Genomic DNA, 25115 nt, shown 5'->3' with positions numbered 1-25115 from the left:
GGGAATGGACTGGTTGAATTTAGGGGAGCAAGGAACCGACTTGATACCATTTTTGTACAGGTGTCCCCTTTTGATTTATGCTGATGTTGACGTTGATGTCTGATAAGAATCGAATTGAAGCGAACTGATATAATGTTGTTTGTTATAAGTAAGACTGTCTAATCGACAGGTAGCAATCATCCCAACAACTAAGGAATAAACCCCGCCCCCTCCCTATGAATTACTCTAGGGGCTTGCACCTAAAAGAATAGTTTCACCATCGACAGTGCCGATAGTCAATAGGCAGTAACACGGAGAGCTTTAGCTTTCTTTATGGGGGGGAAGGCTGATGGTTGATTGAGTAAGGGGTATGCGGTCGGTGGAAGATAGGATAAAGTACTAGGAAGTCGGAGATATTAAGACAGTTCAGTTCAGTTCATTCATTTATATATCTCTATCTGTCTAATGACCCAGAATTGCGGTAGATAATAGCATGCTATGGGGCTGGGTAAGTTATAATAGTAAGTAGTAGTAAGTACTAGACACATAATCCCAACATTGTATGATCAAATAGCATTGAAAGTGTGGTGTGAGCAGAGCAGTAGTAAGAGTATACATTTAACTGTGGGGATGAAGAACCTAGCAATCTAGAAGTCATTACACTTCCTTACTAGTAATCACTACTATGATTGAATCATATACTTAAGCAGAGCTGCAGAGGGGAGCTAGATAGTAACTAAGTAGGAGGTTCTACTATCTACCTACTTCCAACAATTTACTAGTAATCTGTCTGTTGCTTAGTTATAGATAGATAGTATTATCAGATCTACCTGTAGGAGTATATAGCATAGTATAGTGTAATCATTGGGGACATCGATTCAGAGTTATCTGCACTAAGTACTTGATATAGAATGTTATCTGAGTATTATCTAGTTACCATTGGTAGTAGTATCTTTCAAATCGACTAGTTTATTTACCCAAAGGTGGGAGGAGGGGGGGTGTAGTACCAGCAGAGCAGGATGAGGCTTTCAAGTCATTTAGTATTATTGTCGAACATTGACATGAACATGAACATTTAGAACAACAAGATTACATGATGTGGTAATCCATCCACCTTTATTTTTACAGAATTATTTAGAAATGGACATGGGCGGGGGGGGGGAGAGATACAGAAATATGGACAAGGACAGAGCCAGGGAGAAGAAAGAAATAATTATTCCATCATTCCATAGAAACAACTGTACGATAAAACTGAAATATGTGGAAAAGGGCCCATAAAGCCATAGATAGATAAAAAGAGGCATATTGCACAGATGAACCTTTGGATTTTTTTGGTGTCTTTTTTTCTCTTTCCCTTCTGTTCCTTTTATGTTTCACCCTTTCCCTATTTTGTCTGTTTTCCCTTGGTCGTTTTTTGTTTTCACATTTGAGATTCAAGTTCATACACACATGCAAGCACACACAAGACGCACTCTTTTCTCTCACTTCTCTCATGCACACACACAAAACTTTCATTTTCGTTCTCATCTCATTTGGATCCCTGGATTTCGACTACCTAAGTTGCTAGCGAGAAAAAAAGGGGTGTTGGGGAGGGAGGGTTTATGGTAGTGAGGATCATGCGTAGAAAGAAAAGAAAAAAGGTGTGGGGGAAGCATGGGCATGCATGCATGGATGCTAGCCTATAAATGCAAGCTTATGAGGGAAAAAACTGCATTTATTTGCCGCCAAGGCTGGGGAAGTTCTTCTCGTCAACGGCGACAGTGGGAGCAGCAGCAGCGGCAGCGGGGCGCTCGGAGCGGGGACCGTTGCCACGGCCGCCACGGCCACCACGGGGACCACCACGGCCACCACGGCCACGGGGACCAGGGCCACCAGTGCGGGGAGCCTCAACGAAGCGCATGTCGACCTCGAGGATGTTCTTCTCCTTGCGCTGCTTCTCGCGCTTGGCCTTGTCCTCCTTGCCCTTGATGTAGGCATCCTCCTCCTCGGAACGCTTGAGCTCCTTGGCGGCGGCCCACTTCTTGTCGAGCTTGGTGCCCTCGTTGGGAGCACGGACGGGCTTGGCGCTCAGGTCACCCTGGGCGGCCTTCTCGGCAAGGTACTCGGCGTAGGACTTGGACTTGTCGGCAGCCTCCTCGGGCTTCTCCTCGCCGGGGGTCTGGGGCTCGGTCTCATCGGTCTGAGCAATGTTCTCGCCGGCCTTCTCGTCGTCCCAGGTCTTCTCGCCGCTCTGGTTACCCCAGCCCTGGTTCACCTGCTTGCGGGTGTCGCTATCCAGTTCGTCAGTTTTGATCGAGTCCCAAAACTTCCTTTTTTGCCCATCTTCATAAAGACAAAACGTATAGAGGGAAAGGCTTACGTCTGGCCGGTGCGGGACTGGCGGTCGTGGCGGACACGCTCACCACGGTCCTCACGGGCGCGGAATCCGCGCCGTTGGGCGTCCTTCTCATCGGTGGGCTTCTCACGGTTGTTGTTTCTGCCGGCGTTGCGGTCACAGAAAGCTGAACGTAATCGAAATCAGTCGGAATGGACTTGCCAGGGGGCCGGAGCCCAATGTAGTTGGGAATACATACCGGCCTCGTTGCCAGTGGCACGGCCACCACGGCGAGAGTTGTTGTTCTCACGGGGCTGGGCAGGGGCCTCCTTGGGAGCGTCCCGCTTGCCAACACGGGGAGCGGGCCTGTCTACGGCTTTCGTAGGGGGCTCGGGAGCTCTGTTGGGGTCGAGTTCAGGGTCATTGCCTGTAGTTGCGCAGCGCGAGCAAAAGCACGCTCGAGGTTAGAAAATGATGTAATTCCTTCACGAATTCGAAGTGTAGATGGATCGACGACATGCGAAAAGAGAGACCAAGGCAAGTCAAAACACGATAGGTAGTGCAAAGTGCAGGATGGGACTCAGGTATGGTAGGTAGGTAGGTAGGTAGACAAGGGAAGGGCGAGAATTACCAAGAAGCTCGTAGAGGTTCTGTTATAGTAGATGATATGTTAGCCATCGCATTCCTTGATGTTTGAAACTGTCGCTTTCTCTCCCGTCTCATCTGTGGTGGTGGTGATGGTGCGAAGTGGTGAGCAGCAGGATAGATTTGTGCAATATTCCTGCCGTCCCCCAAACCCCGCTCGTTGCAATGCAACTGCGCTCCCAACCCAATCCCAGCATTCTACCATCAATCCAGCCCGTAAATCATTCCTTCCCCCAAATCGCGGATTTCCATCACCCTCGCACAGCAACAGACGGAGAGAAAACGAGAGCCATTCTCTTTTCAGAAGCAACGCACCTTGGACCGGATCTCCGCCATGACGCCTGGTTTTATGCGGGGCCTTCCGGGGAAGGCTTCTCTCTTATCGCAACAATTCGGTCCGACGGAGCGGGCGGGGAGAGTCGACACAGGCAGGAACCTCGACGACGAACGGTATCTGACCTCTCCTTTGTTTAGGGGGGATGGGATAGGATAGTGGTTGGAGTGAAGGGGGTTGACTGGACGGTGGATGGAGGCGACGTTTGTGGTTGCACTCGCCCGATCCGGTAAGGTGCGAATTGCTGCTAAGCGAATCCGGGAATGCGACCTGTGATTGGTCTACAGCAGCTAGGGCTTAGGGTAAAACACCAGCGGATGACGCTGAGATGATGCTCTGCATCGCTGCCTTCAGTTCGGCTTACGCTCGACAGTATGTAGCATGGTTGGATGTTGCTTTTTCTTTACTCCTCTTCCCCTACAGCATTCTTGGGGTGATCTGTAGATCACTGCCATCCCAATTCCATTCCCCTCCTTTGTCATACGTCACTACTCCATTCTCCATCCTCTTTCTTCCTCTCTCGTTCCCCCAGCCGTCGTAACTTTCCCCCAATTGCCGAGCTCCGTACTAGCTGGTCACCTGCCACTCCAGTTACTTCCCTATTCGAGTAGATACCTTCCCCTAGCTCTCAAAGCTCTCCCAAGAGGGAATTTTTCCCACATAGTAGTATCTCCAAGAAAAAGTAGCAGTAGAAGGAACCGAGGAATGTAAGTAGAAGCGAAGACGTGATAAAATGATTCATGAAGATGAATAGAATAGAATGCAATGCCGCAGGGATGCAACATAACCCAGATCAGCAAGAGATACACATGCAAGCCACCGTTTCACTGCAGCCCAAATCATCACCATCTCCATAGCAAGGAAAGAAAAACATCATATAGCTATGTCCGCAAGAGCTGAGAGTAAGAAGTGCGACCCAATTCGAACTGCACCGCAGTCGCCCTCGGGCCCATTATACCAGTCATGCATGTACACAAAGAACCATGTCCCAACTTTTATCGCGACCTTTCTTTTTACTTTCCCTTTTGACCCTTCTTTCCTCCGCTCATTCCGCGCTCAAAGGAACAAATAGCCAACCGCTTTTTTTCCAGTTTCAAAGGCGTCAATCAATCAAAAGCGCCACAGCAACAGCAGAACAGCAAGCGAACCAATATAAACAAATGGTATCAACCGCAAACGCCAGGCAATGCTTCAAAGTTTCAACTTTTGTCTTCCAGTCATAGAAGAAAGCTATGAAGGAAAATCCGTCAAGCGTGTCTCTCTCTTCCGACCGTGGTATCCCTCGAACCGAAAAGGAGAAGTCAGTGCCGGATGTGAGATTACTAAACAAGAAACAAACGGGTTAATGGCGGGTATTATTCTGCTCGTAACTGAAAGGAGTCTGGAAATGCATGCTAGCACTCAATCCAAATGGATCGGCATCCAGCATAGGTTCATAGTTCCCCATGAGGTGATTCGCATTATTGTATGCGCCATTGGCTCCCTCTCCCGCATGTTGGGTATATTGGTTGAGATTATGAGCCCCCATGGGGTGAGAGCCCGCCGGCACAGATGCGGCATTGTTGTAGCCGGAGACGTAGGGTGAGGCACCCACGGTGGAATCATGTTCCTCGTCAATCATATCGGCCTGGGCATCGTACTCCTGTTCTATGCGGACATTAACCAAGGGTTCAATACCACCACGGACCTGGAAGAAAACAACAATGCGACAATGGAGTTAGCTTACCCAGTTGGTCATAGTGCTTCTGGAATGGCGATGGGTAGTACGCGGAGGGGACGCGGGGAGCTCGGGGATTCGTACCACCCGGTATGGCGGCCTTTGGGTCGGTCGACTCCGGCTGGCCGATGCTCATCGGCGGCGAGGTTTGGCTGATATTTCGCGAGTGCGACAGCATCTGCGAGCGCTGCTGGGCTTGGGGATCCACCCCAACCGGCGACATGGCTCCCTGGAAGGGGAAACCGGGGGACTTGGCGTGGGACGGAGAGGAGACATGGGACGGAGGCGTGGCCTGGAACTGTGGCGACGGGATACCATACGCACCATCGCGATGTTGAGCCATGCCGAAGGGCTCCTTGGGAGCGATGCCAGGATGCCGTTGAGCCGAGGTTCGGTTCACGGCAGCACGTTCCAGGGTGGAAGGAGGCTTCGCTGCCATTGGGGTGGGCTTAGCGGCGCCCGCGCCAGGGGCCCCGGCCTTGAGTCGCAGCTCTGCTTGCACATCGATTCCTACGGTCGGTCAGTATCTCACGTATGGGACAAGGATCGCCCCGAGGGCGCTTATCAGGAAGGGGGCTTGCAGGCTTGCAGTTGGGTATGCGAACGGGGGAGACCAACCTTTTTCGAGCAAGATACGTTCGAGCAAGGAGTTCTTGTAGCGCAGCATCAAGCATTCATCAGCGGCGCTACGATGATTCTGCTGAAGTGTCTGCAGGGAGTCTTCATTGCGCTTAATGGTGGACTCGAGCTGGCGGATGTACTCTGTGCGACGCTCACGGAAGGCGGCCTGGGCCTGGCGGTTGCGTTGCTTCCGCTCCTCCGAGGTAGCATAGATCTGACGGCGGCTGTTAGCTTCATGCCGGGGAAGGGATGGGATCAAGGGTCCAGATAGATAACAAGATCGATAAAGGCTGAAGAGGGGGAAGGGCGGAGTAGTAAGGTGCAGATGAGATAAGTAGTCAAGGGGACAGCAAGAATGGAGGGATATGACAGGACGATAAGGGATGAACAATCGCAATGATAAATGATAATAATAAACGCAGTGCGGGGCCCCGGACTGGCACGCAGGGACAAATCACTGGGGGAGGAGCAGCGATAGGCACCAACAGCACAGCCAGTGATGATGCTTGATGAACACCAAAAGACGTGATGGATGTGATGATAGATAGATAAAGGTAATAGAAATGAGATAAGAGAAAAACAAGCAACGACCACCACGAGGTATAAAAAGCCAAAAGGGTCGGTCGATCTGGATCCGGGGTAAAACAATAAAAAACAGGAGTTGAGGACAGCCACCCTCGAAGAGTTCTCTTACGTACTGGTTTTCTTCCTCCTTTGCGCTTCTGAGTCTGGGTCACATCTTGCATCAGAATCTCCCCCTCGGCCTCAGGTGTTGACACCGCCGAGCTGATCGAGCCTTCAGGCAACGGCTCGGTCTTGGGGACAACCGGCTCAGTGGCCGGGTTGTCATTTTGTGTGGAATTGCTTGTCTCAACCATGGAGACCATTGGATTTGGCTATGTATGAGGAAGGGGGGATGGGAATTTAGCCTCGTTCTTTTCTTTGTTTGCTGGCCGTTCTTGTTGCCTGTCCGGGTTGCCCAAAAGACAGGTTGGTTATGGGAAAATCCCCCCCTTGCGTGCTTGGTGGATGGGGAATGACGCACCCAACAAGAACGAAAACCTGGGGCGTGGGATATATTATAAAATTAGCAAGGAAAGAAAAGGGAACAACAACAGAAAAAGAAAAAAAGGCAGATGACGACGGCCGGAATCGAATATCAAAAGCCTCTTCGTCTTCTTCTCTTCTCTTTTGTCTGTCTCTCTCCCAAAGACCGGGCTAACAAGACAGCGGACTTTAATTTCCCCCTCACACAAAATGAACGCGGTGAACGATCACGAAAGACAAAATGGTAATAGAGTACACAGCAGGTAAAAAAAGTTAGCCGGCGGGGTTATGGAATCTGATAATTCAGACGCAGGAAACGCGCGGCTGGGCGGCAGAAAGGGACGTGCGAGGGCTGGCAAAGGGTCGCAAGGAGGCCAGCGGAAGAGGTGACATAAAGGAAATTGATGATGGAATACCCAGATAGCCAGCAGGTTCGGAGGGAAAGTAGGAGAGAAGCGCGAAGGACAGTGAGAGGGGAAGGGTGGGAAGGTGAGAGTGGGAAAGATGTGAGGTAAAATTATTTACTAAAAAGAACGGGGATGTTATTAAAAGGAAAAAAAAGGTCGAATAAGGGCCTTCTTCTCTTGGTCCAAGCCTGGTGGGTTGGAAAATTCGAGCAAAGAGTGGGCAAAAATAATATTTAATGGGGACAGCAGAAGGAAAGGAAAAAAAATAAAAAAGATTTTTATTTTATTTTTCTTTTGGCTTCTCTTCGAACTTTCCTTTTAGGTCAAGGCAGAGACTTTCCCAGGGGAAAAATCCAGCCCATCATCCCCATCCACTCCCTCCATCCACTCACGCGAGACGGTACAATGAGTGTGAGAGGGGAAAATGGACCGAACGGAACGAGCTTCGGTTTCGCCGCCGCTCGTCAAAACTCTTCTTGACTTTTACACTACTTTTTTGACGCCTCGTCTAGTCTTTACTTTTTTCTGCTTTTAAACAACTGATGTTCTCTCGCGCCCGTCCGGTTTCTGTTTCTTCTAGTAGTTCTAGTAGGAGTTCTACGCATTCTTCCCTGCCCCTGCTTTAGTCTCTGTCCATCCAACATCACAAGAGCCACTCTCCCCTCATTGCCCAGTTACAACCCCCCCCGCCTCCCTCCCCTCTCCTCTCAGCTTTTCTCACACTCTGTACACTGGCAGTCTCTTTGCTTTTCTGTCCACTCAGGTCCTCGATGCAATTCCCTCCTTGCTAGGAGCGGTTTTCCTCGGCCGCGGCACCAACTTGAGCGAGATCCACTGCAAGGTCAGACCCAGCCGAAGATCCGCCCAGGGTGAGTCGTCAAACTCGTCACTGCCTCCGTGGTCCAAGTTACTACTTATGCCCTATTCGAACGAGCTTACTCCTCTGGTGGTGCTGGTGGTGGTCCGTCCACCAGGCGATGCAGGCTCCGAAACGGAGTGGAGAGCAGGAGAACGTGTCGTTGTCCTGTCTTATTCCTTTTCGCTTCTCTCGGAAGTGGCTACTGGGGGTGTGGATGCGAGCAACCTTGAAAGCAATGCCATTGTTGCGTCGGTTCCAGCTAGCTCAATCTGGACCAGAACTGTGTAGTATCTATTGCAGGCGATAAAGTAGATGCCTGTCTTTTCTCCTATCGACAAGTCATGAGCAGACTTCCCTGCCCCTTTCTGGTGGGCACGTTGTTAATATCTTCATCATGCCGCGGAGATGTTCCGGCAGGTCAAGACAAGGTTTTCCGTGGTTCAGCTGGGGCGGATTCCTTGTCCTGCTGTCGTACGAACTCGGGGGTCTTGCGTGGACACACCAGGTTTCCCCTTCTACCCTCTTTTGACTCCTCATTCTATTGAAGGCGGTGGGTTTATGATTGATTGATTAATTGAACCTCGGTCTAAGTACCGTGGCAGGAAGTAATCCGACAGTCAAGAAAATTCTGGTCTAACTCCACGAGAGAGGTCGTAGGAAATGCCCGGGACCCTTGAAGGAGGAAGAAACAGCGAAGAAAATCACGCAGATCCAGCCAGACCAGACCCAAACGGGACAAGATGAATACGGCAAAGTTTCGTCTCTGACCCCGTGACCAGTGGCTATTTGGGGGCATAATACGGCATGATGACCATACGGTACCACGAATCCATCTCGACTAAATTGCCTTTCTCATCCTCCCTGAAATTTCTCAGGGTCTTGGATACTACACTACATAAGATAGTCTGATCTGTCTGGTCTGTTCGGAATCCCGAGGATAACCATTTGGATGACAGTCCTTGGCATGTCTGCTTATAGAACAGTCGGACTAGAAGAGACCTCCTCTTTCTGTATGCTTTGAGTATACAATGAGAGCACCTGATCCGACAGCCGAAATTCCGGTTTCCATTCCCCCTCAACGCAAACCAACCAACTAATCCAGGATGTACCTGCAGGACAGCCAGACTAGACAGAAGACACTATGACTTACTCGGTTTAATACTACTACTCCTTGTGGGATATACATGGTAGTAGGTGCCTAGTAGGAGACTGCCGATGAAGGAGATCTCCGCCAGCCAACCACCTCCATGGCCTCGCCTATGTCCCGTCATCGTACGTCGCTCCGAAACTCCGCCTCAAAGGAAGAAAAGGCAAAGTGACTGTGACTTGACATCACGAGGATCCGCCACGGGATCATCTGAGGATGATGGGCTGATCGGAAGGAATTCCAGTGCCCGTACCTGTTGCTGTTGCTGGGTGGACTTGCGGCGACTACCGATGAGCAGCAGCAACTATTGACCAGATCCTTCTTGGCAGACTTGGATTTGTTGTCGCTGCTGCTGCTACTGCTGTTGCTGTGTTTGGAAGATGAATATCAGAATGGAGAGAGTGTAGCACTTCTGTACTCCGTAAAATAGAACGTATCTCCATCGGAGTAAATCTGAATCCAGACCGAGTTAGTTGTTCGAACATGTCAACTAGCCAAATCTCCATCAGATCTGCCGGTGACAGCGCCTGGACCCTGATGTCATTCCCAGGTCTTTCCTAACTATACTCAGTCACCTCCCCCTACTGCTCGACTCTATACTCTTTCTTTCACTCTACCCCTATACAAAATCACATCCGTTCGTTACAATTCCAAATGTTAATACAATTACTCCAAAGAATGAATGCCATCCTTCCATCCCCCATCCACCATCCCCTGAGCGCAACTCCGAGAAAACAAAAAGAATTAACCGCGGCGATCGGCTTTCAATCGGCTCTTCCCCCACTACCAAAAAGATGGACTGACTGATTATTCATTCCCTTCGTTTCTTTTTTCACATGAAGACCGAAAAAAAAAAAGAACTACATCCTCAGCTCTCCATCATCATCCACCCCATCTGATCTAATCCCGCCTGTCAGACTTTCTGTCCCCTGCATCTTTGAAAAGGAACAACACAAGGGGCTCATCTGCGCGCCGATGCAATCCGCCTCCGCCCGTCGCAACCCAGCAACTGCAACTTGAATCCGCCGCATCATTTCCCCTCTTTCCCCCCAATTTCCTCCCCCCTCGGCTATTGCGATCATCAGCCATGGCCTCCTCATCGGCTCCCTCCGCCAACATTGGCGCAACCCCCCAGTCTGAGAATCCTGCTGCTCCCACACAGATTCCCCAAAAGGTTTCTGCGGATGATCAGAAGAAGTCCGCCACGACAACTGCCCCGAATAATGCCCCCTCCTCAGCAGAGAACCCCGCGCAACAACAGCGCACGAACAACAACGATGACGATGACGATGACGACGAATCGGAATTTGATGACTTAGATGGTAATTCCACATACTCTTTCTCTTCAATCCCTATATATATTCTCAACTAACAAACAATGTGATATAACAGAGGTCCTTGACGACTTCAAACCCAAACCATCCCCCGCCCCTGCTAAACCCGATGCCGCACAACCATCTGCCCCCGATGACTTTGACGAGGAGGCCTTCCTCCGCCAACTCGAACAAGATATGGCGAGTATGATGGGCGGTGGTGGCGGCGCCAGCAACGACGCTGCTGCGGCTGCGGCTGCGGCTGGCGCCACCGATACCAACGACGGCGGCCTCGACAAAGACGCCGAGGCATTCGCCAAGATCCTTGAGGAAAGCGGAGTCTCGCCGTCCGATTTTCTGAAACAGCTCGTCGGAGACGTCATGATGAAAGGCGACGACGATAACAGCACTACGGCCGCCACCGCGGGCTCTTCAGCAGCACCAGCACCAGCAGCATCATCAACGCCATCAACAAGTGGCACCGCAGCACCTGAAACCTTCAATGACACCATCCAGCGCACAATCGAACGGATGAAAGAATCCGGCGACAAAGCCACAGCGGCAGCCTCGGAGGACGACATGTCGGATGATCTGGTAGCGCAACTCATCAAGGCGATCGAGGCGGGGGCATCGTCAGGCGAAGGTGGCGACGAGGGGGATCTGACAAAGATGTTCATGGGCATGATGGAGCAATTGTCGAATAAGGAGATCTTGTACGAGCCGATCAAGGAGCTTGATACGAAGTTCGGGCCGTGGATCAAGGAGAATAAGGGCAAGGGGAAGGTGTCAGATGAGGATATGGCGAGGTATGAGAAGCAGGCTGGGGTGGTCAGGCAGATTGTGAGTAAGTTTGAGGAGAAGGGGTATTCGGATGAGGATCCGAAGTGTAGGGAGTACGTGTGGGAGAAGATGCAGGAGGTAAGTCCTTCCCATTGCGATCATTTGTCGTGCTGTTCAGTACTAACTCGGGGTCTAGATGCAAGCTGCGGGTAACCCGCCTGATGAGCTGATTTCTGCTCCTTGGATGGAGGATCTCAAGGGTCCGGGTGGTGGTGCCGGCGCGGGTGGTATGCCTGATTGTCCGCAGCAATGATGAGTAGTAGTAGTAGTAGAATTCTAATATATATATATACACGCTTGGGCCTGATGGATAGTATTCCTGTTGACCCGGACTCAATGTCTATTATTGTAGTGCAGAACCTGTTGGAAAACAGCTTCACCACCTAATATGGTACTTCCAAACCTCAGTCTCCCAACCCCAGGGCCAAGACGCATAGTCATAAACCCAATAGAGCAGAACCAACTACTAGTTAGATGTTACTGCTGACTACATACAGTATTACCATCAACAGATGCATCAGACCCCCGTGACAGCATCGTCAATGCGGCAAATCTGAACAACTGGACAACATCAACGTTTGAGACTTCGAGGGTTACTGTATTGTCTATTCGGATCACCATAATCATCAACCAACGGGAGAGGATCTTGACCGTGACCATTATGCATGATCCTAAGAGTCTCAGCAAGTTGTCCATCCAGCTCCCGTTTTCTGAAAATCCTAGGGTTTATTTTTTGATAGGCGTAGGATATAAACGGGTACCAACTGATGTCTTGCATTCGTGAGCAGTTCTGATAGTCATACTCGGTATTATTAAGGTCGACCACAAAGTAGGAGGAGTGCTTGCCAGGGTAAATGTTGACTGCAATGAAACAAGTCTTGATATTAGAGTTATATTCATGGACGCAATTCTGGATTTCTGTGACAAATGGGCGTATAGATGTCAAATAATCTTTAGGATCGAGTATGCTATTTGGAGTATCGCCGAGTATTCGCATCGGGGCCTGTGTCTGAAGACTCTTGGAGGAAGTCGAAGCGAATCCCTCGGATTTGGTGGAGAATGCGGTCGCGGATATCGGCTGTGGTTGAGGCGTCCATGATGAGTGGGCGAAGTTCGCTTTGGAAGGGATGTTAATGATGATGATGATGGGATTATATGGTGAATGTTTGCTGGCTTCTTTGATACTTGAAAGAGAATGAAGAAGTTCTTGGATTCGGATTCAATCAAGGGATGCCATTAATCAGAGGAGGAGAAGGAGAAATGATCTTCCGTGTTTCTTCTTTGTTAGGAAAGGGTTGAAGCAACGACTAGCCAACCAACAACTCTTTGCAAGAGTAAGTTGAGGTGAAGGGTTTGTGAGTAATAATTGGCTTCGAAGGTATCCGATCACTCGGAGGATTATAGTAATCTGATTCTGATACCTCAAGGTGAGTCCAGCTTGTCCTGATTAGGACGAAGGAATATTCTCTAATTTATATAAGCCAAAACTTATTATAGAAGTGGTTGAGGGAGCTTGGACGATAGTAGGTAATGATATCGTGCTTTTGAGTACTGGGCGGGTGGAGGTTGGGGTTGTGGGGGATAAGGGATGTCAGAGACGGGAACGGAACGAGTACTAAACATACTATCGGGCGGGAACCTAGGTCCTGATCCATTAGGCTTGGTGGTTTTTTCAATGGGCGAATGGCCGTCTTGAAATTAGGGATGGAAAACCCCTATGAGGATAGTTTGTTAGAGTATATGCATATAGTAGTAGCTTACCAACACTTCAAGTAAGCAGTGGCACATCTACGTGCTATGCAGAACACAGGATATTAAATATATGGATAGACTAGGTTACTATCCGGAAAATGACTATACTGAATAATTTGCTAATTACTACTGTCTTAATAACCGGATGGGTGGGTAGGTAGTAGTACCCTATATCATTATAGACCCAATCCATGTACCTCATTCAACGCCAGACCATATCAAACCAGACCAGACCATGCTTTTGCCCTGTCCGTAACAACTAACGTGATACTAGTAGTGACAAAAGTCCCATCGACCCGCGACAAGACACTCCCATATCCACAACCAAGACACACGCACAGATAAGGCAACAATCACGACATATCCATATCCTGACTATGAGCAAATCCCCCACTTGACCCAGAGATACCGGGACCACCATCATGCCCCGCTAGATCCATAAACAGATCATCGTATTCCTCTTCATCGCTGAATGAGGTGTTCATCCCACCATTACCTCTACCAGCAGGACCACCCGAATCAAACACTCCGTGCTGCTGCTGCTGTGGCTGTGGCTGCTGGTTCAAGTACTCCAACCGTTCCATTTCGGCCGCTTGTTCTTGCAAGTACTCGTCTAGAGCATATGCGTCTACATCATCTGAGCGAGCAATCGTTAGCGTCGTCACCTCATCACAGGACGTCTCAGACAAGGAAGCTGTCGAACATACCATATCCATTGGCATACCCCTCTTCCTCTTCTTCCTCTACAACACCCATCATCTCCTCCGCCCTCCGCCTCATCACCTCCCCCCACCTCTTCTCCTCCGCCACATGCTCCATAAGCACCAACTGCTCGCCGCGATCCCCAAACCGCCCATCATCTCGATCCCGCTTCACGCGATTTAGAAACACATTCCGGCGTGCCGAGGGAGACGCGCTTGATTTTAAGTGCTTGGTCATGGGGTTGGAGATGGTGTTGGCGTAGCGGTGGGCATAGTTGGGGGAAGATTGGATGTTTCTTTGTCTTCTTGCGAATTGGTGGTGTGATTGTTGTTGTTGTTGCTGTGGTGGCGTCGGGGATGGTGGTGCTGATGCCGATATGGAGGGGAGTTTCGTGGGTGTTGGAAGTGTGAAGGGGCTGGAGGGGATGTTGAATTGGGTGTTGTTGGAGGTGGCGGCGAAGATGTTGGGTGCTGCTGAGGGGGTGTTTGTGAGGCGGCGTGGTGAGAGGGGAGATGGTCGGGTAGGTGTGTATTGTTGGTGCTGCTGTTGAGGTGGTGGTGGTGATGACCCTGGTTGTTGTTGCATTGGGAGGGGAGCGAACATCATGGTGAATGTCTGTAGTTGATTGATTGAAGTAATGCGATTCAGCCGGATGGGTGGATAGAAGGGTATGTCAATTCGTAACGCGTGGAGGTAGTGAAGATATCGTTGCGAGTATAGAATTGGTTTCCTCGTCACTCATACGACAAAGACAGAAGTAGCTTAGCTTTTCGGTAACCACAGTTGCCACTCAATCGTATCTATCCAGTTGATAGTAGAGATGGTTGTCCGGAGGGACCAGCAATGGCCGCGGCGAAACAACGTGAAAGGCGGCAGGGATTCGCGAGCGCGTCCGACACGACGCCACGTGCTCACTAGTCTCCTTCGGGATATATAACATTCCTCAGGCTGTCAGGCACCACGGCACCTTTGACCCCTCCGCTGTGCGACGCATCATATGTAAACGGACAATATGATTATGCGGTCTTTTGCATCGTACATTATCATGACAGATATATTCCGAAGGTTCTATATCTGATCTTGCTGTTGTGCCACTAGTGTCGTCGTAGATCGAGAACTAGGTGTTGGGGTTTCTGATCGCTCATACTCCTAATTCTGAGTGGTTACGATATAGAGGTAGAGATGTTGCTCAATGGTGTTGTGTGTGGGTGAGAGAGGGATAGACCGGGATCGGCTTTAGATAATGCAAGTTGACGATAAACTCACCTTGCAGGATCGCATGTTCCTGGCGCACTGTTCACTACCGGCATATAGTGTGGACCAAGACATGTCAGTGATTGTGCTATTTCCTACCGAGGTCGTCTGTATTAAACATGGTGAGAAGGCTTGAACCATCAGACGCTACGATGTATGACCTGCATAGTAAATAGGTAACTACACATATGCAGCGTATCTAATCTAGCAAAACTGCCATGACATCATTGACAGTACAATTACCGCAGAAATCCTTCTCAAGTCATTTTTTTGATTAAATACATACAATCGAAAGCTTTTGAAGGCTGAGGTCGGGGATCTGCAATCCACAGCAGAGACAGAGACGGGACAGTTTGCCGTTCACCGCTCCGCCAGAAAAGAAATCAAATGCTCGAGGGGGGAATCAAACTAAATCGACCAACCATAAATGCTAGGACAAAATCGCTGTGCTAAGTAAAAGGAGCGTGATATCGGTAAAGACCCGACGTATGGTCTATCAGAGCGAGAAAAGAGCGGTAGCTTCTTGAATGCAAAGCAAACAACCCAAGATAGCAGTGAAGAAACAACAAATCAGAGGATTTCCTCTCCACAAGCGCCAACAATAACTGCGTCATAATCGTACAAATTTACAGTCTCAAGAACGGTATCAGACCAGAACATATGCCTTCCCTGTTCGTTACCGCAGGATAAACATAGGAAAAGGGTGGTGTGTTCGTATCATAGACAAGAACGCCGGGTTGGCTTAGAAGTTTGATGCAGCGTTGACAGGTCCAGGGTTGTGATACTGGTCAAGCGTGGTCTTGAAGGGCGTGCCACCAGCACCAGGGCTGGGTGCCTTCTCGCGAGCACCCGCACCGACTGCCGTGCCGCTCATGAGATCAGCAGCCTCGTCGTTGTCTTGCGCAGCCTTGCGAGCGTGGATCCTCCAGCCAACAACGGCAAGGGCACCGACGATGATTGCACCACCCACGCCGACCACGACACCGATAATGATCTTCTTCTGAGAGGACGAGAGACCAGAGCTGCTGTTAGAGTTATCAGACGAAGTGCCGCTCAGACCAGGACTGCCCGTGGAGTCAGCACTGGCGGGAGTCGAAGTAGTGGTGAGAGTGGTTTGGACGGGGGTTCCACTGATGGTCTCGATAGTCGTGACCGTCTGCACAACCGGGGTTGCGGTGGTCTGCTGGGTAGTGCTTTCGACGGTGGTCTTGCCGTTCTTGTCTGTTGTAGTGACTGCAGTTGTCTGCGCATTGTTGTTGTTGTTGGATGATGTTGTCTGTTGCGGCTGGGTGGTTTGTTGGGGTTGCTTGTTGGTCGTGGAAGTGGTCTCTTCCGAAGTAGTCGACGTAGTTGTAGGTTCACTGGTGGTCGAAGAGCTCTCCGAAGTCGAGGTAGAGGACTCAGACGTCGAGGATGATTCACTAGATGTGGTAGAAGGGGCCTCTGTGGTAGCGGCAGCAGCGGCAGAGGTGACGGCGTTGCCTACACTCGTGACTGCAGCGCTCTGGCCAGCGACGACAGCCACGAGGGACAGGGAGTAGAGGAGGAACGAGAGACGAGCGGCTCGCATGATGGGCACGTCGGAAGAGATCGATCAGTCGGACTCGGGGTATTCAAGGCGTTCTTTCGAGGCTTCCAGCGCCAACACGGATGAGGCAGGAGGGCAGTGAAGAGAACCGACACCGGGGAGGCGAGATTACAATTCCAACGCGACACGGGGGTGCCCAAATGGTGAGAAACGATCGTTTGGAGGGTTAAGAATCGGGGGGACAGCAGGAGGACAAAAAGAGGCTGTCGGAAGATATGATTCACAAGGAGGGGTTAACGAGTGACTGCAGATATAGAGTTGGGTGTGCTGGTGTGTGTGGTAAGAAGACAGGAAAGAGCGTAAGGAGGCGGGATGGAGATGAAAAGGGACTGGAGATGAAAGAGAGACGGAGAAAGAGGGAGACGAAGGGAACGGGATGGTGGAAGGGCACTGGCCGGCTCAATTGGGGGGAGCCACCAACGGGACTTTTGGCTGCGCAACACCAATCCCAGCGTCGTGTCCAGGAGTCGGCGCTCTCTAGCGTCGGCGCTAAAGAACATGCCAGCCAGTCAGCGGCTGCCAGTTGAGACAGTTCTGCACAGGGGCGCCCCTCGTTTTGTGTTTTTTTAGTGTTTTTTTTAGTGTTTTGTTCTTGCATTTTTGGGGCGCCTGACTTTCCGCCCAGTATTTGGTACTGAGTATTATGGATACTATGGGTATTCTTCTTTTTCTGCCCGTTGGCTGTCACGGCCCTTGTCTCGGACTACTATGCCCAATACGGTGCTTTCTGGGTCGTCCCGATCCCACTCTGATCTCCTAGTGAGGTACCTGAGCAGTAGTGCTCCGGGTTGGTCGGCTAGAGTGAGGAGCAAGCAAGTCTATAGTATGGTAGATCACAAAGCGATCTTACAAAATTAATGAGTTCCAAAATCCATTAGAGTAATTCTGGTACACACGTTGCTATTTTAAGGCATGTACCATGGGACTTTGGGTACCGGTTAATGACCGTACCATAGAAAACAACTTTGTTCCTTGGGAGGAATTACCTAAGATTCGGCACCAACCAACAAACAACAACACCGAATCAACAATAATAATCCACAATTTTACTATGATGACTGGATATGTGTATATTCTATCAATTTTTATGCTTCTTGCTGTTGGGTGGTCCCTTTCATTGTATCCGCGTGGCTCCGGTTCGACAGCAAAATAAGGAAGAAGAAAAGAAATTTCTGTAGTTTCCGAGCACCCACATCCTCGGTGTCTTCCTGGGAATACGGACATACGTACATTCTCTCTCACGTGTTTCATTCCGAAAGAACAAAATCTTTCCATCTTTCCAAACATGGCCATCGACGTGTGCCGGCTCACCCGACTGCAGCAGCTGCCCGCTTAATGGACGCCAGGGCGGCAATTGGGCCGGTGACTCCGTTCCCACAGCGTTTTTTGCTGAGCTGTCTTTCCTTATGGCAATACCAACGGGGCTTAGTGGTACTTCCCCGTAGCGTTATCACTAAGCCCCAAAGACCCTGCATCTTAAGGGTCAAACTGGTCTTGTTCGTAAATGATTCATCCTTCATAAACCTTAGTCTGGGTGCCACCCGACACTTTCATAATAATACTTTGATTACTGCTCTCCATAAGACTAGTTAATAATTATCTTCTCTCTCACGGTGAATGAGAGGGTTAGCTAGCTAGCTAGCCACTTTCGAGTTCGAGTCGGGTGATCGGCAGCATCTGACGGTTCTAGATTCCTCTCTGCTAATTACACAGTACCCAGCTGGCCACTCATACTAGACAACTACCCCTCATTAGACATGACACGGCGCTCTGGAACGTTGTTCTCATTAGACTCCATATTTCTGTTAATTAACATACCGTGGGGTTGACGACTTGTTAGAGGGGTCTTGGTCTCGAAGGGTTCCAATGTGTGTGTGTGTGTGTACTCATCGAGGTTACGTATATCTCCTCAATAGTGCGTGTGCCTAGACCGTTCCCCATCATACCCTCCCTCCCCAGTAGGAGGTAGAGATTATTACGGGTCGATTCGGGTCTCTGCAGCCACTCCGTCCGCCAGTTGATCGCGTGGCAAGGATGAGTGATCTCGCTTGCTTTTCTCCTGCCTGCTTAGTGATCGGGGTTAGTCATGGCGTTCGTTATCATTCCTTTTGCTTCGCTTGCATTAGTTGTCTGTCTACCTGGTATGTAATCAGTTATGAAAATGTGCATTGACTCAGATGGGGATATTTCGACGAGGTTAGGTTACGTAGGTGTTTGCGTCTGTAGTATGTACGTATTTCACATCCTCTGTATTCTGTGGTCGCACAAGTAACACCTCGCCTGCATATGCAGGTTACGCAAAGAATAAAGTAGCCCTGGCAGCGAGGACACACACACACACTCGTGCCGGGGAGTCCCTGGGAATCGGCCCTTGCAACATACAGGTCCTGCCATCCGGATTTCCCGATATTGTACACATCACATGGGGGATAAGGTTTTAGTCGTGCCCAGCCATGGCCGGCTATGACCAAGGGATAAGATCGGTTCTGCCTGGAAGGCTCGGATGATATAAGCGATGGATTTGTTAACTAATTGTTTGATATTCGGTTACGTTCGACTCTCTTTGAGACTATATATGTAGGCTTCGACATTTCAAGGCCCAACCCAACAGTCCAAAGATACACGGTTAGGCAAAGCGGATGAAGCAATGGTAATCGTTCTCCGGATGGAATGAGGGATGTAGCTCATGGTGCAGAAGAGCTACAGCCCAATCTGTATCCGGTATACCAGACGGTATATTAGACAGATCAGGATGGACAAGCACGAACAACAGAGAAACAGAAAATAACGGAGTATATGAATATTGATGGGTATCACAAGTCATAAAAAGCAGGGCAGTCACAAATGCCCGGATGAAAGAAACTTCACCTTCTCATCAATGCTTGTTGCGGGGATTCCCTTTCATCTGGTCCTTCAATTCTTCTCTGAAGTACTCGAAGAATTGGCTCAACTTCGAAGCTAGAGTGAGGGGCAGGTTAGTATCAAATGATACTACACAGCTACCATGACCGGTTCACGGTATGGGCGAAGTTCATACCAGACTTTCCAGAGTCAGGGCCATGGACGTCTTCCAATGGGACACCCGTCTTCAGGTGATGAACCTTGCGGTGAATTCCCCCAACCAATTTATGAAACGACCGGCTGGCCAGCAGCTATACGTGGCAACATGAGCATCAAGCTCAAGGATTAGACATGATCATACACCTACCCTAGAGGTAAGCCATTCCTGTATGAAGAAGACTGTTAGTATGGAGGGTTGTGCGCGAGAGTCCAGACACAAGTGCCTCATACACACCTCGAGAGGCCGTAGCAGAAATGCGCTTTTGAGAAACGCCCGAAACATCTTCGGTGTGGACTACGTAGATCAGGTGGGATCCGTGGCAACACAAGCTAGACTAAAGCTTGAGTGCAAAAGGGATGAAGCCAGCGCACCGTGGGGGGCTGGTGAGAAGCGAAAGGAAGAAAAAACGCGTGGTCTCACCCTTGAAGAGCGAAAAAAGGTGACAGGTGAGGTCCAGCCACCAACTGAGTTGAGCCTGAGGCTGGTGACACAACACGGCGTTCCACCAATCAGAGGTAAAGGACATGATACTCCGCCCGCGGCAAAGTGTCTCGGAGAAAGCGATGATCCGGGCGGATTAAAGGGATGGAAAGTGGATGGATCGACCGCCTGAGGCCGACCATCATGGCTGACGATGGCCGGTTGGATGAAGATCTCAAGGCACCGCTGGAAATCTGAATCATGCCTCGGACGGAGCATGGCTCTGAATGGTGAATGCAAGTGCTCTTGTACTATCTGTTCCTGAGACGCTCTCCTGAATTACATCATTGTTTTGCCATCCCCCAACCCTTAACTAAAGCATGGAAGTCGTCGTAATGCGCAGTAGTAGTAATAAAACTGATAATAATAATACTAATTATCTCCTGAAGGGATCCATACTCCGTCTGGACCCCGAATAAATCAGAAGAAAAAGAAAATTACCAGGAATGAGAAGGATCTCTTCTTGTTCGATACATACAAACTCTGCCAACCTGCCAGAGAAACATCTCCTTTTATAATATTTTTTTTTTGTCTTGGCTGCCCAATTCTGCTTCTTTTCTCTTCCTTGTATAACCCATACTTATTCTATTAGTCCAAACCCACTCTCCTTAATAACCTCATTATTCTAATCTTTTTAATGACTCGACTGATTGGACTGCTGGCCACGTCCTGAGGTTAAAAGACAACAGGAAGACGAGAGAGTGCGGGGAGAACAGCAATTGCCAAACGGTGTCGCGAGGGGGTCTTGCATCAAATACTCTCCTTCTTTTCCTGCTGCTGGCCGGACCCTCTCGCCTGCTGTTTCCCCCGGGTCGCATTTCGTTGACGAGGTTATTGCTTCATTGTCACTGACCCGGTGGTTCTCCCTGTTGGTCCATATTTTTTTTCTTTCTCTAAAAATCACCCAATTTTTCTTCTTGTCCTACACGTTGCAGGGGTTGTGGGCTGCACGAAGAAGTTGGCTGTCGGGTCTTGTCTGCCGGCCGAGTCATCTTCCATATTATCGACTGCCAGGCAGTCTTCCTATTCGGCCGCGCGTTGTTCCCGTGAGATCCAGAAATCTGGCCAAGCATAATATTACGTCGAGGGGCAGCTTCCACAGCTGTCCCGATCTGTCCACGCTACAGATATCATCCCTGCCGCATCCCCCCAACGGCGCGCACGAGGATCCGCCCGACGGCATCGAGGGGGAAGTCATCACTGCCCCAACCTCCCGCTCGCCCTCCCCCGATACCTTCAGTCTACGCAGCGGTCCCCGAAAACTCGCAGCGACTAAGAAGCGGGTCTCGAAGAAGGCGCGCGGCGTCCTGGGCAAGGTTCGGGCCTTCCAGAGGATCGCTGCGGCCAAGATGGCTCATCCCACCATCAAGATCGATACCAGCGTACAAGCGACCAAGCGGTCGCTTCCCGAGGATAATGACGATGGCTTCGAGATTATAGATGGTCCGGAGAACGACGATCCTGGCCTGGAAGCGCGCGATAATGAATCTGTTCCTCCATTTCTCTGCCAGTCAGTCCTAGGTCAGTATGCGCCCGCCTGGCACTTCACCCCGCTTGCTGCTTCTGGGTCTCCCAGTCGTTTCGGGCGCAGTTGAAGGCGTTGCACCTCTCTAAATATTGCCTACAGCCTGACTAATATATCTTTCTTGTGATAGAAATCCATCAAAAATTCGAGGAACTCGAATGGATGCAGCGGACTCGGATACACGAGGGGATGCTAGCCAACGACCCCTCACACCGTTGGGCGCTAGAGGGAGACCCCGAGGTCAGGGCAAGAAACCGATACATGAACGTGCAGGCATGGGCCAACTCCCGCATCCATCTGCGGGTGCCAGAAGGGGAATGCGATTTTATTAACGCATCGCCGATTGTCCTCGAAGACTCAGTCTCGCAGGAGGAGCGACGGTATATCGCGACGCAGGTGGGCGCATATATTCTGCCGAGGGTTGAAGGATAGTTGCTAATCCGCTGCTATGTAGGGACCGAAGCCGGACCAGCTATCCCACTTTTGGCACATGGTGTTCCATGAAAGTGAGGATGTAGGCGTCATCGTCATGCTCACGCAGACATTTGAGGCGGGCAGAGAGAAATGTGCCCAGTACTTCCCACTGGACCGCGAAAACGCCACGATGCCCCTGCGACGTGAGGAAGACCCGTTCATGAACGACAACCATCACCAGCAAGCCGATGAGGACCTTCTAGGCTATGTTACACTGCTCGAGACTCAATGGGATCCCACATCTCGCTCGGAAATCCGCAAACTTCGACTCACCCTCGGCACCGAGTCGAAGATTGTCTGGCATTTTCTGTTCGCCGGTTGGGCGGACTATTCCAAGCCCGAGGGCGATGACCGCGATGCGCTCCTTCAGTTGATTAAACTGTCCGGTTCGAAATGCACCCCTGCTAACCCCCGCATTGTGCACTGCAGTGCTGGTGTCGGCCGGACAGGCACGTTTATCGCGCTGGACCATCTTTTGCAGGAGCTCGAGTCCGGCCAGTTACTAGAGGCGACTGACCCCGACATCGACCCTGTCTTCGACACAGTCAACCAAATGCGCGAGCAGCGAATGATGATGGTCTATAATGAGATGCAACTCCAGTTTATATATGAAGTCCTACGGGAGCAGACCGATCTCAAGCTCGGAAAGACTGCCGTGCCCAGCGGGCGCAAGTCGGATGAGAGATCAACGAAGATGGCCAAGTTGTCAACCGACGACAGCTACCGACCATCCTCCAAACCTGAGCTCGAACCTGCTGAAGATCACCGATCTACTCCTACCCGGAGCTGGTCGGGCACCCCCGAGGTTTCCGATAACGAATGAGGCTAGGGACGACCGGTTCCCGTCTCAGACAACATTATTATATTACCTTCCCTCGTACATATATAACATTCTAATCGCCTATTGATGTTTGTCTTTTGCCATGTTTGTCGTTTTTTCTATTTGCCATGACTAGTTACGAGTTCTGACCTGCATCTTCAACATGCATTCTTTGCCCTTTGCGCCACCCTGCATACTATGTTTCAGTATACGACCTGATGCTTTTATTCCTTCAGTGCCCAGGATGCTTACATTTTCACAAGCGAACCGTCCTGGGCATTGTCATCCGAAGCTGATTTGCTTACTCCCACGCGATTATCTCTTTTCAGCTTTCATTCTGTTTCCCCCCTAGCATTAGAACTGGTGTACCATACTGGACTTGTGGATCTGCCTGGAAATGAATAACGATGCATCTATTCATACACGTGCCCTGAAAGAAAGGTCCTCTCTTACACACCCTACCAGAATACTACCTACCACCTAAGCAATCAATCACTCAATATAAATCATAGCGTTCTTATACTATTAAACGGAAACAAAACTCCCACCCTCCTCATCTCTGTTATCCTATGTACATCATAATTCCCTCGGAGGGTTTATAGAGCAAAAACCAGAACCAGAACCAGGAGGAGTAATAAGAATAGAGATAGCTAGATAGGCAGGGTTCGTAGAGGAGAGACGCGGAAGATATAGAGAAATAAGAAACACAGAACAGAATGTAACGGATCAACTCAAAACGCCGGTAGATAACGGGTCGGGTCATGACACGGTCGTAGCGAGAGTAGTAGTAGGTGAGTAAATAGATAGATAGGTATGGTAACTTTTTCCTTTTTCCTTTCGTTTCGTTGCCATTCTTTTCTGCGTAACGTAGCAATCGTCGAAGCGGGCGGGGTACGAATAGTCTTCCCTATCATATGGAGGATGGGTTGGGATTATATCGGGGTGTCGCGGAGGGGCGATCAGCAAATAGGGAGTGCGTGGTAAGCGTGGTAGAGAGCGACAAGGTGGTGGTGGTGTGGTAGAGAATGCATCAACGCCGAGTGAGCGTATACGTCGCAATCACATGGTGGGCAGCGATGCCATTCTGCTGGATGAAGCGGAGTTCACAGTCCAAGAGACGTGGAAGGCATGATAGATGGGTAGTAGATAGCTAGCTAAGGCGCAAGAGCCATAGATCTAGCTAGCTAGCTAGCTAGCTAGATTGCGACTTAATCACTCCGCTTCTTCCCATCTTCAGCGGGCGACGTCCTCTTGGAGGTATCGACGGCCAAATCTCCAGACTCGTCCTCCTCATCCCAATTATCAACAGCATTCTCATCCCAGTTATCTACCTCCTGCTCTAGACTCATAACACCTGTCTCCTGGGGTCCAAGACCCTCCTCCTCGTCGCTGTGGTGGCCCGTCACTCCGAGCTCGACATCATTCTCTGTGCCGTCGCCGCCCAGGGAGCCGAAGCGCGCCTTGCGTCGCCGGTCAAGCATGCGCCGGTGGTACCAGCCGCAAAGGCCGACGGCGCCGAGACTGCCGACAATGTTGGCGAGGAGGTCAAAGAAATCGAAGGACCTGCCGTTGGGGAGGAGACCTTGGATGATTTCGGAGCCGATGCCGAGGACGAGAGTGCAGACGATGAGGGTTAGGTGGAGGGTGCGACGACGGGTGGTGTCGAAGATCCAGTAGAAGACGAGGGAGAGGAGGAAGAAGGTGACGACATGGAGGAACTTGTCATTGGGTTGGAGTTGGGACGGAAGAGTGGATGATGTGCTGTGCGGGAGGAGACCGATGTAGGCGGCGAGGATGAGGAGGAAAAGAAAGGCGCCTGGTGAGAATGTTGTTAGTGGTACAGACTATGGTGGTATTTATGGTATTAGTTGGTGTGGTGTGGGAAGCTGGTGAAGCTCTTGATGTAATCGGATGATTAGGTATCATAGAGCTTCACTTTTGGCTTCGGAAGAGGGTTGGAAACGGATGGGAAGAGCTCAATGGATGGGGAAGATCGGGGGGAAAAGACATACCCGCGAAAGGGTATCGGATTCGCATGATGGGCGATCTGGAAGGAGATGGTTTACGGGGAGAAAGTGTAGAGAGAGGAGGGCGTGGAGGGAGAAAAGGAAAAGGCCGGAAGAGGGAAGACTGGATGATGAAGCGATGAAGATGATGGCATGTCATGTGGTTGGTTTAGTTACTTTACGATACAGACAGACAGCTAGAGACGCCGCAGCCTCAGGCTGAAACTGGG

General features: G+C 50.2%; 9 protein-coding genes across 9 annotated transcripts; 2 read left to right on the top strand and 7 right to left on the bottom strand.

The window, feature by feature from the left end:
* Nucleotides 1-1080: 1080 nt before the first annotated feature.
* BO83DRAFT_235721 (uncharacterized protein) lies at nucleotides 1081-1599 on the bottom strand. Its single transcript, XM_025526927.1, has one exon. It carries the CDS (start codon nucleotides 1504-1506, stop codon nucleotides 1201-1203), a length of 306 nt encoding a protein of 101 aa, XP_025389623.1. The 5' UTR covers nucleotides 1507-1599; the 3' UTR covers nucleotides 1081-1200.
* On the bottom strand, nucleotides 1362-3454 carry stm1 (putative telomere and ribosome associated protein Stm1). The gene is made up of 5 exons (XM_025530903.1): nucleotides 3254-3454; nucleotides 2925-2943; nucleotides 2553-2720; nucleotides 2339-2480; nucleotides 1362-2249 (listed from the first exon to the last, which is right to left on the bottom strand). Exons 1-5 carry the CDS (start codon nucleotides 3272-3274, stop codon nucleotides 1694-1696), a joined length of 906 nt encoding a protein of 301 aa, XP_025389622.1. The 5' UTR covers nucleotides 3275-3454; the 3' UTR covers nucleotides 1362-1693.
* A 1025-nt stretch (nucleotides 3455-4479) lies between these two features.
* Nucleotides 4480-6621, bottom strand: BO83DRAFT_235591 (bZIP transcription factor). The gene is made up of 4 exons (XM_025526926.1): nucleotides 6309-6621; nucleotides 5608-5824; nucleotides 4999-5499; nucleotides 4480-4919 (listed from the first exon to the last, which is right to left on the bottom strand). The coding sequence occupies exons 1-4, from the start codon at nucleotides 6495-6497 to the stop codon at nucleotides 4615-4617; spliced, it is 1212 nt and encodes a 403-aa protein (XP_025389621.1). The 5' UTR covers nucleotides 6498-6621; the 3' UTR covers nucleotides 4480-4614.
* A 3536-nt stretch (nucleotides 6622-10157) lies between these two features.
* Nucleotides 10158-12007, top strand: pex19 (putative peroxisomal membrane protein receptor Pex19; the record flags this gene model as incomplete). Its single annotated transcript, XM_025535216.1, has 4 exons — nucleotides 10158-10392; nucleotides 10463-11301; nucleotides 11360-11450; nucleotides 11721-12007. 4 exons carry the CDS (start codon nucleotides 10158-10160, stop codon nucleotides 12005-12007), a joined length of 1452 nt encoding a protein of 483 aa, XP_025389620.1.
* Nucleotides 12008-13122: 1115 nt separating this feature from the next.
* Nucleotides 13123-14481, bottom strand: BO83DRAFT_415970 (uncharacterized protein). The gene is made up of 2 exons (XM_025534669.1): nucleotides 13683-14481; nucleotides 13123-13612 (listed from the first exon to the last, which is right to left on the bottom strand). Exons 1-2 carry the CDS (start codon nucleotides 14281-14283, stop codon nucleotides 13329-13331), a joined length of 885 nt encoding a protein of 294 aa, XP_025389619.1. The 5' UTR covers nucleotides 14284-14481; the 3' UTR covers nucleotides 13123-13328.
* A 1192-nt stretch (nucleotides 14482-15673) lies between these two features.
* Nucleotides 15674-16501, bottom strand: midA (putative cell wall protein; the record flags this gene model as incomplete). Its single annotated transcript, XM_025532705.1, has 1 exon — nucleotides 15674-16501. The coding sequence occupies one exon, from the start codon at nucleotides 16499-16501 to the stop codon at nucleotides 15674-15676; it is 828 nt and encodes a 275-aa protein (XP_025389618.1).
* Nucleotides 16502-19394: 2893 nt separating this feature from the next.
* On the bottom strand, nucleotides 19395-19862 carry BO83DRAFT_425554 (uncharacterized protein; the record flags this gene model as incomplete). The annotated part of the gene is made up of 4 exons (XM_025535215.1): nucleotides 19395-19477; nucleotides 19557-19671; nucleotides 19728-19745; nucleotides 19815-19862. 4 exons carry the CDS (start codon nucleotides 19860-19862, stop codon nucleotides 19395-19397), a joined length of 264 nt encoding a protein of 87 aa, XP_025389617.1.
* A 342-nt stretch (nucleotides 19863-20204) lies between these two features.
* On the top strand, nucleotides 20205-22882 carry ptpB (tyrosine protein phosphatase PTP1; the record flags this gene model as incomplete). Its single annotated transcript, XM_025533192.1, has 5 exons — nucleotides 20205-20221; nucleotides 20996-21106; nucleotides 21154-21581; nucleotides 21716-21981; nucleotides 22040-22882. The coding sequence occupies 5 exons, from the start codon at nucleotides 20205-20207 to the stop codon at nucleotides 22880-22882; spliced, it is 1665 nt and encodes a 554-aa protein (XP_025389616.1).
* Nucleotides 22883-23909: 1027 nt separating this feature from the next.
* Nucleotides 23910-25013, bottom strand: BO83DRAFT_235383 (VanZ family protein). The gene is made up of 2 exons (XM_025526925.1): nucleotides 24892-25013; nucleotides 23910-24695 (listed from the first exon to the last, which is right to left on the bottom strand). The coding sequence occupies exons 1-2, from the start codon at nucleotides 24914-24916 to the stop codon at nucleotides 24088-24090; spliced, it is 633 nt and encodes a 210-aa protein (XP_025389615.1). The 5' UTR covers nucleotides 24917-25013; the 3' UTR covers nucleotides 23910-24087.
* Nucleotides 25014-25115: the final 102 nt, after the last annotated feature.

This window comes from Aspergillus eucalypticola (genome assembly GCF_003184535.1).
Source record: "Aspergillus eucalypticola CBS 122712 chromosome Unknown BO83scaffold_8, whole genome shotgun sequence".
Classification (NCBI taxonomy): Eukaryota; Fungi; Ascomycota; class Eurotiomycetes; order Eurotiales; family Aspergillaceae; genus Aspergillus; species Aspergillus eucalypticola.
Note: the sequence above shows the minus strand (reverse complement) of the source record. Positions and strands in the feature narration are given on the sequence as shown.

Excerpts from the sequence above, each read along its gene's own strand:
- BO83DRAFT_415970 (XM_025534669.1), bottom strand. The coding sequence starts at position 14,283 with ATGATGTTCGCTCCCCTCCCAATGCAACAACAACCAGGGTCATCACCA. Across the intron at positions 13,613-13,682 it reads GGGGTATGCCAATGGATATG|ATGATGTAGACGCATATGCT; the intron begins GTATGTTCGACA and ends TTGCTCGCTCAG.
- BO83DRAFT_235591 (XM_025526926.1), bottom strand. The coding sequence starts at position 6,497 with ATGGTCTCCATGGTTGAGACAAGCAATTCCACACAAAATGACAACCCG. Across the intron at positions 5,825-6,308 it reads GCAAAGGAGGAAGAAAACCA|ATCTATGCTACCTCGGAGGA; the intron begins GTACGTAAGAGA and ends AGCCGCCGTCAG. Across the intron at positions 5,500-5,607 it reads ACGTATCTTGCTCGAAAAAG|GAATCGATGTGCAAGCAGAG; the intron begins GTTGGTCTCCCC and ends GACCGACCGTAG.
- BO83DRAFT_235383 (XM_025526925.1), bottom strand. The coding sequence starts at position 24,916 with ATGCGAATCCGATACCCTTTCGCGG. Across the intron at positions 24,696-24,891 it reads AATCCGATACCCTTTCGCGG|GCGCCTTTCTTTTCCTCCTC; the intron begins GTATGTCTTTTC and ends CATTCTCACCAG.
- stm1 (XM_025530903.1), bottom strand. The coding sequence starts at position 3,274 with ATGGCGGAGATCCGGTCCAAG. Across the intron at positions 2,481-2,552 it reads TGCCACTGGCAACGAGGCCG|CTTTCTGTGACCGCAACGCC; the intron begins GTATGTATTCCC and ends GATTACGTTCAG. Across the intron at positions 2,250-2,338 it reads CAGTCCCGCACCGGCCAGAC|CGACACCCGCAAGCAGGTGA; the intron begins GTAAGCCTTTCC and ends CGAACTGGATAG.
- BO83DRAFT_235721 (XM_025526927.1), bottom strand. The coding sequence starts at position 1,506 with ATGAGAACGAAAATGAAAGTTTTGTGTGTGTGCATGAGAGAAGTGAGA.